At 42.4% G+C, this 12,167-nt stretch overlaps 1 protein-coding gene across 3 annotated transcripts in view; it reads right to left on the bottom strand.

Moving 5' to 3' along the window:
• LOC106569656 (C-type lectin domain family 12 member B) overlaps positions 1–12,167 on the bottom strand; it is an 83,632-nt gene that overhangs the window by 70,408 nt on the left and 1,057 nt on the right. For all 3 annotated transcript variants that reach the window (XM_045711688.1, XM_045711691.1, XM_045711690.1), the window contains exon 2: positions 8,183–8,569. In XM_045711688.1, coding sequence (XP_045567644.1) covers positions 8,183–8,536 — 354 coding nt within the window. In that variant the 5' untranslated portion in view covers positions 8,537–8,569. The remainder of the gene's footprint in view (positions 1–8,182; positions 8,570–12,167) is intronic.

Consider the following 12,167-nt stretch of genomic DNA (forward strand, 5'->3'; position numbering starts at 1 on the left):
CTTTTGGATCGACATGTACCACTTTGATGTCATAATGCCTTGCAATGATGAGCAGGTTCACCTTCGTACATGTATCTCCATAGTAGGATTTTCCACAAATGCTTTCCACAAAAACTTAAGGTCCATATTTTTCATTATTAGCCTGTGTGTTTATGCAACTTTCAAAATTATTTCACCAATCTTATAACCCCTCTGAGTGATTGTCAGTAACATAAACTCTACCACAAAATTGTATTTTAAACACTCAAATATCTGGGCACAGTAGAGCTTCAGAGTAGTTGATTAGAGCTCATGGGAAACAAAATCCCGGACGAGCCCCTATTTTGTTACGTTTATGGGGGTGTGCACTGAAAGTTGACTAGCAACAAGAATCTGGGACCGGGAAAGGCGGCGCACAATTGGCCTAGCGTTGTCCGGGTTAGGGAAGGGTTTGGCCAACCGGGATGTCATTTGCGCTATATCGACTCCCTGTGGCAGGCCGGGCACATGCACACTGACCTCGGTCGCCAGTTGTACGATGTTTCCTCCGACACATTGGTGAGGCTGGCTTCCAGGTTAAGCGAGCAGTTTGTCAAGAAGCAGTGCAGCTTGGCAGGGTTGTATTTCGGAGGAGTTTATGAGGCTCTCGACCTTCAGCTCTCCCAAGTTTGTACAGGAGTTGCAGCGATGGGACAAGACTGTAACTACCAATTGGGGAGAAAACTGGGTAACAAAAAAATAAAAAGAATAAAAAAGATATATCCACAGTTGCTAATAGTTACTGGTAGCTACTGTAGCTAGATTTATTGGTCCAGGGAGTAGGTTAGCTAGCCTCTAGCTTCGCCGGTAAAACTCCAATATCACAGCTAAACTCTGCATTCATCCATTATCATTCAATTCCGTTGCAGAAGAGGGAGGAGGAGAGTGGATAGTCTTTGCTATGTAGTAGCTACTGTTAACTGTGCTGTGCTCCATAGCAATTAGCACATGGAGGAAGGTGAAGATGTCCACGCCCGATGAATCAATTTTGATAAGGAACCATAGATTTGTGTTCTGAGGGTGGAATTACACAAGCATTTCCACACTACGACAGGAATTAGGTCTAAACAAAGTACCACATTATTAGTCATAATACCCATAAAACCTAGCAGTCAAACACAAAGGGGATTTTAGAAACACTTCAAATAAGGATTGTGTTTCGTGTAGACTTACTCTGTCGGTTAGCTGCTAATGTGGCTATGACACAGAACTACAAATACCTTTCTCAAGCTGCATGACACTCACCAGTGCCATGATGATCTGGACAAGACCGACAAATCAAGGCATTAACTAACTAATGTTAGCTAAATCTAGTCATTAATTAATTGGCTAAATTTGTTTAAATGTATAATTCTGTGAACTGTCTTGGGCATGTTCTAAAATTTACACAATACCTGTTATCTAGCTAGTTAGCTAGTTAGCAACATTAGCCTGGCTACATGGCTATATTAGCCTTCTATTTGTCTAGTCATTTAAATATATAATTCATTAAAAAAATGTACCTTTCTTTGGCTTTTATTAAACAGAGGTCTAGCTTGCTAGTTGCAACCCCCTAGAGTCAATTGATGCACCGGTGCATCAATCTAAATGACATTTTCTTTTAAATCCCCATCAAGTTTAAGGTAGAGATGTTTTTTTTTTATTGGATGTATCTCAATCCATTGCATCCATCAGTGTCGCACTTCCACATCTGTGCGGAAGGGTGGCACAGTTAGAGCACTGTTTGTCAGACCATGAGACTTCCCTAAGGGCTTGACTTACAAGCTAATGTGACCCCACTGTGGAAAGGAGAGATTCTCCCGACTACAAAGGTTAAAACATTTTTATGGAAGTATGAAGATAGTTTTGTCCCTACCCAAAAATATGGGTTAAATGTGTAAAACATAAAACCTTGTTTCTTAGAAGTTTTTATTGATTGTCTTTTTTTTGCCATTTATGAATATGTTATTCAATGCATTTCTCTGGGCTATAGTAATAAAGACGAAATTCAATATTTTGTCAATTAATTATTTTATTTTATACCTAAAGGGGTCCTAAAATTCAAATAGCTAAATGATTCATAGTATGACCATCTTAAAATAATTCCATATGTCAGTTTATAACCCCCGACTTCTTAGTCTCTAGAGAATGAACTAGCTAGCTAACTTACATGGTGAAGCTAGACGTTCTTGATAATGTTTGTTTGTGTCTGTGGGGAGGGGTTGGTAGCCTACTTGAAGTCCTACTCGACTTGTAGCTACCCTAGCCCTTTCCAGTCTGATCGGAATTTTCCACATCTTGCTGAATCATGACCTGTGCATATATGAAACATTATATATTTTGAAAGCTGAGATGATGACATACAATTGCATCCCATTAATGAAATTGTAATCCGTCAAGAAATAACACCTGTGGAAATGTGTATTTTATATGAAAATCTTTGCTTTTTACCAAACAAGTTAGAGAAAAACTATCTTCATTAGAAAGTGGCAGTTGTTTTGTAAGGACTGAAGATCTGAAATCAGAATAGAAATACATTTTACTGTGAACAAATTACAGCTGTCTTCGCGGCCAACAGTATTTGACACTCTTATCTGGATAGTATGTTAAAAACAAATCTGCACCAAAACACATTACAAATAGCATTGTCTTAAATATGATAAGGAAAGAAAAACAAGTAATTTAATATCAATGAAACAAGAACTTTATTGAAAGAATGAGGTTAGAGGAATACATTTTCTCCCTCTCCTTCCAGTCATCTACAGGATCACTGACCATGTTAAAATGCCCACAGTATTCCAGATAGTAGCTCATGTGCCTGTGTAATGTGTTATCTATGACACTGTTATGCAAGCAGACAGTATTTCAACCACAAAATATGTACCCAAGACCAACTGAAGTCTTATCAGAAACGTGTTTCATTGTTTTCTCAGCTTTTAATGTCCTAAAAAACAGTCAACCTGACAACATTTTGACATTTTGCACAGTAGCAATCTTTCAACTGTATTGGAGTTTTTGCATTTTCTCCCCGGTCCCTAAACAAAACCGACAAATTTATCCTTGTCAACTAACGCATTAATTCTGTCAATGTAAGACATTATTCTGGAAAGCACTACTTTATTTAGTCTTGTGGGTCAACAAATTATGACAGAAGAGAAGCTGCATGTACTGTACAGTGCATTTGGAAAGTATTCTGACCCCTTCACTTTATCCAAATTTTGTTACGTTACAGCCTTATTCTAAAATTGATTAAAGTATTTTTTTCTCTCATCAATCTGCACACAATACACCATTATGCCACCACAATACCCCATAATGAAATAGCAAAAACAGGTTTTTAGAAATGTTTGTTAATTTATTAAAAATAAAAAAAGGAAATATATAATTTACATAAGTATTCAGACCCTTTACTCAGAACTTTGTTGAAGCACCTTTGGCAGCGATTACAGCCTTGAGTCTTCTTGGGTAAAACACTACAAGCACGGCACATCTGTATTTGGGGAGTTTCTCCCATTCTTCTCTCCAGATCCTCTCAAGCTCTGTCAGGTTGGATGGGGAGCATCGCTTCACAGATATTTTCAGGTCTCTCCAGAGATGTTCGATCGGGTTCAAGTCCGGGCTCTGGCTGCGCCACTCAAGGACATTCAGAGACTTGTCCCGAAGCCATTCCTGTGTTGTCTTGGCTCTGTGTTTAGGGTCGTTGTCCTGTTGAAGGTGAACCTTCGCCCCAGTCTGAGGCCCTGAGTGCTCTGGAGCAGGTTTTCATCAAGGATCTCTCTGTACTGTACTGTGGGACCTTATATAGACAGGTGTGTGCCTTTCCAAATCATGTCCAATCAATTGAACTTACAACAGGTGGACTCCAATCAAGTTGAAGAAACATCAAGGATGATCAATGGAAACAGGATGCACCTGAGCTCAATTTCGAGTCTCATAGCAAAGGGTCTGAATACTTATGTAAATGAGATATTTCTGTTTTCATTTTTTATACATTGGCAACATAAAAAATACTATTTTCACTTTGTAATCATGGGATAGGCAAAATGTTTATTTAATACATTTTAGAACAAGGCTGTAACGAAACAAGATGCTTAAAAAGTGAAAGGGTCTGAATACTTTCCGAATGCATTGTATCTAACCATATTTGACAAACAGATGGCCTACCAAATGTCAGAAGTTATAATATGGCCTAACAAATGTTGGAGGGCATTGTGTCAAGAAGCAGTGTGGCTTGGCTGGGTTGTGTTTCGGAGGATGGATGGCTCTCGACCTTCGCCTCTCCCGAGTCCGTACGGGAGTTGCAGCGATGGGACAAGACTGTAACTACCAATTAGATAACATGAAATTGGGGAGAAAAATGGGTAAACAAAATAAATACAAATAAATAAAACTGGCCAACTACCCCAGTAGAGGGGGGTCTTTAAAACTTTGGTTAGCCAGCACCTTTGATCTCCATCCAGGAGGGCAAGTCATGACAGCCAGGACCAGCCTTTCAAAGTACTACATGGCTACAGATGTGAGTGCCATGGGTCCGTAGTCATTTAGGCAGGTAGACTTAGTGTTCTTGGGCACAGGGACTATGGTGGTCTGCTTGAAACATGTTGGTATTACAGACTCAGACAAGGAGAGTTTGAAAATGTCTGTGACGACACTTGCCAGTTGGTCAGCGCATGCTCAGAGTACACGTCCTGGTAATCCATCTGGCCCTGCGGCCTTGTGAATGTTGACCTGTTTAAAGGTCTTACTCACATCGGCTACGAGAGCGTGATCACACAGTCGTTCGAAACTGATGCTGATGCTCTGATACATGTTTCAGTATTACTCGCCTCGTAATTTAGCTCATCTGGTAGACTCGTGTCACTGGGGAGCTCGCGGCTGTGCTTCCCTTTGTAGTCTGTAATAGTGTGCATGCCCTGCCACATCCGATGAGCGTCGGTAGCCAGTGTAGTACGATTCGATCTTAGTCCTGTATTGATGCTTTGCCTTTTTGATGGTTAGTCGGAGGGCATAGCAGGATTTCTAATAAGCTTCCGGGTTAGAGTCCCACTCCTTGAAAGCGGCAGCTCTACCCTTTAGCTCACTGCAGATGTTGCCTGCAATCCATGGATTCTGGTTAGGGTATGTACAGTCACTGTAGGGACGACGTCATCGATGCACTTATTGACAAAGCCAGTGACTGATGTGGTGTACTCCTCAATGCCATTGGAAGAATCCCGGAATATATTCCAGTCTGTGCTAGCAAAACAGTCCTGTAGCTTAGCATCTGCTTTATCTTACCACTTTTTTATTGACCGAGTCTCTGGTACTTCCTGCTTTCATTTTTGATTGTAAGCAGGAATCAAGAGGATAGAATTATGGTCAGATTTTCCAAATGGAGGGAGAGTTTTGTATGCGTCTCTGTGTGTGGAGTAAAGGTGGTCTAGAAATGTTTCCCCTCTGGTTGCACATTTAACAGGCCGGTAGAAATGAGGTAAAACGGATTTAAGTTTCCCTGCATTAAAGTCCCCGGACACTAGGAGCACCGCCTCTGGATGAGCATTTTACTGTTTGTTTATGGCTGCATACAGCTCACTGAGTGAGGCCTTAGCGCCAGCATCGGTTTGTGGTGGTAAATAGATAGCTACGAAAAATATAAATGAACACTCTTGGTAGATAGTGTGGTCTACAGCTTATCATGAGATACTCTACCTCAGGCGAGCAAAACCCTGAGACTTCCTCAGATATCATGCACCAGCTGTTGTTTACAAATATACATAGACCGGCACACCTTGTCTTACCAGAGGCTGCTGTTCTATCTAGCCGATACAGTATATAACCCGCCAGCTGTATGTTATTCATGTCGTTTTTCAGCCACGACTCGGTGAAACATAAGATATTATAGTTTTTAATGTCCCGGTGGTAGGATATACGTGCTTGTAGTTCATCCACTTCATTATCCAGCGATTGTACGTTGGCCAAGAGTACCGATGACAAAGGCAGATTAGCCACTCATCGCCGGATCCTTACAAGGCACCCTGATCTCCTACTGCAATATCTCCGTCTCTTTCTCCTGCTAATGACGGGGATGAGGGCCTTGTCTGGAGTAAATCCCTCTTGTCTGACTCATTAAAGAAAAAAAATGTTTCCAGTTCAAGGTGAGTAATCGATGTCCTGATGTCCAGAAGCTCTTTTCGTTCCTAAGAGACTGTAGCAGCAACATTATTTACAAAATATGTTACAAACAATGCGAAAAAACAAACACAATAGCACGGTTGGTTAAGAGCCCATAAAACGGCAGCCATCCCCTCCGGCGCCATTAGAACCTTCACCCATTTTCCCCATGTTGCTTCCATCACTTGTTCTTCTCCAGATTTGATAACATCTAGAATCAAAAACAAGTTTTATAAGTGTTGTGGTGTACAGTTGTTTAGGGTTGTGCGGTATCCAGATTATCATACCATTTCTATTCCATACCAGGGTATACGGTATTACCGGAAGTGCACACAAGGGGCAATTAGCATTTTCCAATCTGAGATTAAATAGAGCTGGATAGGGAATAGAGCCAGGGAAAGCCTACATGAAACACAGACCTTGTTTGAAGTGGTTCTTAAAATCCCCTATAGGAAAAATTGATGGTGAAAAAACTATTGGAACAATTTCCGTGTTAGACAGCTAGGTTTTAAGGGAATTATGACGCGTCCACTTAGGCATCTCTGCCTCTGACGTAAAAACATTTTTGGCTTCCACACAAAATTACTTCTTTATTTATTTTTTGTGATGGGATGATTGATACTCCAACATTCTGATGCAGTTTTCAAAGCACTACTGATTCAATATAATGTACTGATGCTTATATCAAAGTAACAATACAATGTGATGATGACGTTCGAAGCTTCAGACATCAGACTACCATCTGACAGGTGTCGGAACTCGGAACTGATGCACTGCGACATCTGCTGGAAGCTTTTTGTTTTTATCTAGATATTTTACCTTCTTAGCAGGTGGAAAGATCAACAAGATCTCACAGTCTCACCTCAGAATTAGATGTTCATCCATGTTTCACAAACAACACATTTCCAAATTGTTCCAAACGTCAAATTTCTAAGTTTTGAAGCTCAGGTCGAGTCAAGTTCTTAATTTTGGCCGCTGGTTCAAACTAGGTGAACAATATGCCAATGTGTCCTTCAGCAAGGCACTTGACCCTATTTGCTCCTGTAAGTCACTTTGGATAAGAGCGTCCGCTAAATGACTCAAATGTAAATCGGGTCCCTCTCCTATCATTGCCCATATAAAAACATTTTCCAACTAATTAATCACTGTCAGAACCTATAGGGTTCTGATTTATACCTGGATAGGTAACCAGATTTAAAAAAAAGCTCTGGGCCCCAGCGAAAAAAACAATTTCCTCCACCACTCTGGGACCTGTGGTGCCACCTCTGCATCAGGGCATCATCGTCCCAGAAATCGTTGCATTCGGTTGGGTGGGGGGGATTGTGAAAGGATGCAGTTTGGCATAAAAAACAACAATTGATTTGACCACTCGAAACCCAAAATTAGGGACTTGTGACTTGACTCGACCTGAGCTGTGGAACTTGGCACTTTACTTGAGACTTGCCCATTATTACTTTGGACTTGAAGGTTAAGACTTGAGACTTGCTCATGATTTTTGCAAAATTGTGACTAGGTTCCATCTCTGCGGTGCAGTGCGTGCTTTGCATCGAGCTTTGTGCCTAGCCTGCGCAACCTGTAATTTCCGTGAATCTGATTGGTCAAGACACAGAACACAACGCACAGAATCTGCAGCACTCCAATATTGTGAGCGAGATGACAAATCAAGTCATACAGCTCAAGTCCTAGTTAAGTCAAGAGTCATACAGTAGATGCTCAAGTCGATTGGCAAGTCACAAAATGTGCAACTCGAGTAGTACTCAAGTCCAAGTCACATGACTCGAGTCCACATCTCTGTCCATTTGTATGCTTCCCATCCTTAAAGTTTCCTTTTTTGCATAATTTTACTTTCATTTTTGTACACCAGCTTCAAAATAGGATATTTTTGGTTATTACAAAGATGGTACACTGATCCTCTACACTATACATTGCTTGCTAGGTCACATAAACAAGTTTTAATTAGCAAAACTAAAATAACATAACACATTACAGGAACATGCTTACCACTGAGGATGTAAATTATGTAAGTGTGTCTTACCATCTCTGCCTCCTTATCCTTGTCAATGTTTTCACTTAATACTTCCTCTGCTGGGCATTTCTTGTCAAGGTGTTCACCTAATACCTCCTCTGCTGGGCCTTTCTTGTCAAGGTATTCACCTAATACCTCCTCTGCTGGGCCTTTCTTGTCAAGGTGTTCACCTAATACCTCCTCTGCTGGGCCTTTCTTGTCAAGGTGTTCACCTAATACCTCCTCTGCTGGGCCTTTCTTGTCAAGGTGTTCACCTAATACCTCCTCTGCTGGGCCTTTCTTGTCAAGGTGTTCACCTAATACCTCCTCTACTGGGCCTTTCTTGTCAAGGTGTTTAACATCTCTGCAACATCGACTTCCCATGAGATGCCAGATGTTACTCCCTTGAGGGGTGCCCTGTTCCGAAGAGACACATGACATGTAAAACTTCTCAAATCGGCTGAGACGCACCACACATTCCTTCTGATCCTCAGAAGTACAAAAAATATCGAAACAAGCCCGCCTTTCGTGATCCTCACACCCTTCACTTTACCCAGTACTCTCTCCACAATTGTGATATCTGAAATAGATTTTTTAAGATTGGTAATCCGATCAGCTGCTCCTCATTATCAAACTGTACTCCTACAAGATACTGTAAGAAGGGATATTCTCAGCACTGTACTCTACCTTGCTCCGTTTTCCATTCTTTTGGACAATAGTCCAATTGTCCTTGATTCCACCACCATTAGATTCAAGATCCACATCAGCTTCCGCCATCTTTCATTGACCTTTGCAAAGCATCCGTTCCGCAGTATACCTTTGAAAACCATTGAAAACTACACGCAGAAAAGTCGTGCTATTTGTATTTGAGCATAGATGGGTTAGCTGACAAAGTTTAGAAAATGATGTGCACGCTTCCATGGGGCAGAAGTCAGCGTGTTGTTGTGTTTCTGGATGGCCAAATTACCAGCAAGAATGACAAGAATCTTCCATGTGGAGAATCGTAAGTGACTCATTTCAGCTCATTTCATCTTGTTATTGATACTATGTCTTATTTTGAGGGGTTTTGATGAAGACATGCAATGCTAAAATTCGCTAGCTAAGCAACAACTGTAATGATGTATTTGAGGGGAAACAAGTGCTTTCTTTGCAAATGGACACTGCTCAAAAAAATAAAGGGAACACTTAAACAACACAATGTAACTCCAAGTCAATCACACTTCTGTGAAATCAAACTGTCCACTTAGGAAGCAACACTGATTGACAATAAATGTCACATGCTGTTGTGCAAATGGAATAGACAACAGGTGGAAATTATAGGCAATTAGCAAGACACCCCCAATAAAGGAGTGGTTCTGCAGGTGGGGACCACAGACCACTTCTCAGTTCCTATGCTTCCTGGCTGATGTTTTGGTCACTTTTGAATGCTGGCGGTGCTTTCACTCTAGTGGTAGCATGAGACGGAGTCTACAACCCACACAAGAGGCTCAGGTAGTGCAGCTCATCCAGGATGGCACATCAATGCGAGCTGTGGCAAGAAGGTTTGCTGTGTCTGTCAGCGTAGTGTCCAGAGCATGGAGACGCTACCAGGAGACAGGCCAGTACATCAGGAGACTTGGAGGAGGCCGTAGGAGGGCAACAACCCAGCAGCAGGACCGCTACCTCCGCCTTTGTGCAAGGAGGAGCAGGAGAAGCACTGCCAAAATGACCTCCAGCAGGCCACAAATGTGCATGTGTCTGCTCAAACGGTCAGAAACAGACTCCATGAGGGTGGTATGAGGGCCCGACGTCCACAGGTGGGGGTTGTGCTTACAGCCCAACACCGTGCAGGACGTTTGGCATTTGCCAGAGAACACCAAGATTGGCAAATTCGCCACTGGCGCCCTGTGCTCTTTACAGATGTAAGCAGGTTCACACTGAGCACATGTGACAGACGTGACAGAGTCTGGAGACGCCCGTGGAGAACGTTCTGCTGCCTGCAACATCCTCCAGCATGACCGGTTTGGGGGTGGGTCAGTCATGGTGTGGGGTGGCAATTCTTTGGGGGGCCGCACAGCCCTCCATGTGCTCGCCAGAGGTAGCCTGACTGCCATTAGGTACCGAGATGAGATCCTCAGACCCCTTGTGAGACCATATGCTGGTGCGGTTGGCCCTGGGTTCCTCCTAATGCAAGACAATGCTAGACCTCATGTGGCTGGAGCGTGTCAGCAGTTCCTGCAAGAGGAAGGCATTGATGCTATGGACTGGCCCGCCCATTCCCCATTCACCAACGCCACGTTGCACCACAGACTGTCCAGGAGTTGGCGGATGCTTTAGTCCAGGTCTGGGAGGAGATCCCTCAGGAGACCATCCGCCACCTCATCAGGAGCATGCCCAGGCGTTGTAGGGAGGTCATACAGGCACGTGGAGGCCACACACACTAGTGAGCCTCATTTTGACTTGTTTTAAGGACATTACATCAAAGTTGGATCAGCCTGTAGTGTGGTTTTCCACTTTAATTTTGAGTGTGACTCCAAATCCAGACCTCCATGGGTTGATAAATTGGATTTCCATTGATTATTTTTGTGTGATTTTGTTGTCAGCACATTCAACTATGTAAAGAAAAAAGTATTTAATAAGATTATTTCTTTCATTCAGATCTAGGATGTGTTGTTTAAGTGTTCCCTTTATTTTTTGGAGCAGTATATTTATGTTTTCAATAATCATTGGAGACCAAATATAGCATACTTGTCAACAATCTAAACCAACCCCGTCTGTTTTGCACCATTGTTTTACACGAGTCAGTTTTGTTGCTAAACAACCAACCCACCTGTATGATTGGCCAATCAAACACCACTATGCTACCGCAAGCCACAACATCTGGAGCAGTACAGCTACTGACAGAACAATGAGACAGATGTTTCACTGGACGTTTCAATGTGAAGCGTCCGCATGCGTTCCACTCACTACCAAATATAGTAGTGAGAGGAAGCCCATTGGCCGGAGGTGGGAAAAGATGGAAGGGGATGGATTTTAGCAGACATTCTGCTCATTTGGAGTATAGATATGGGTATCAAATCAAATTTTATTAGTCACATGCGCCGAATACAACAGGTGTAGACCTTACAGTGAAATGTTTACTTATAAGCCCCTAACCAACAATGCAGTTTAAAAAAATAAGAATAAGAAATAAAAGTAACAAGTAATTAAAGAGCAGCAGTGAAATAACAATAGCGAGACTACATAAAGGGGGTACCGGTACGGTTCAATGTGCGGGGGCACCGGTTACTCGAGGTAATGGAGGTAATGTGTACATGTAGGTAGAGTTATTAAAGTGACTATGCATAGATAATAACAGAGAGTAGCAGCGGTGTAAAAAGGGGGGCAGTGCAAATAGTCTGGATAGCCATTTGATTAGATGTTCAGGAGTCTTATGGCTTGGGGGTAGCAGCTGTGTGGAAGCCTCTTGGAACTAGACTTGGCACTCCTGTACAGCTTGCAGTGCGGTAGCAGAGAGAACACTCTATGACTAGGGTGGCTGGAGTCTTTGACAATTTTTAGGGACTTCCTCTGACATCGCCTGGTATATAGAGGTCGTGGATGGCAGGAAGCTTGGCCTCAGTGATGTACTGGGCCATACGCACTACCCTCTGTAGTGCCTTGCGGTCGGAGCCTGAGCAAAGGCAAAGGGTGGCTATTTGAAGAATCTCAAATATAAAATATATTTTGATTTGTTTAACAAACATGAACACCACACAAGGGTTATCACTTTTTTGTCCCTACATTTTGCCTAAGAACACAGCCATGAATAAAGAATGGCACCAACGCATCCTCCAAGAGCAACTTCTCCCAACCATCCAGGAACAGTTTGGTGATGAACAATGCCTTTTCCAGCATGATGGAGCACCTTGCCATAAGGCAAAAGTGATAACTAAGTGGCTCGGGGAACAAAACATCTATATTTTGGGTCCAGACCTTAATCCCATTGAGAACTTGTGGTCAATCCCCAAGAGGCGGGTGGACAAACAAAAACCCA

Source organism: Salmo salar, unplaced genomic scaffold (genome assembly GCF_905237065.1).
Source record: "Salmo salar unplaced genomic scaffold, Ssal_v3.1, whole genome shotgun sequence".
Lineage (NCBI taxonomy): Eukaryota > Metazoa > Chordata > Actinopteri > Salmoniformes > Salmonidae > Salmo > Salmo salar.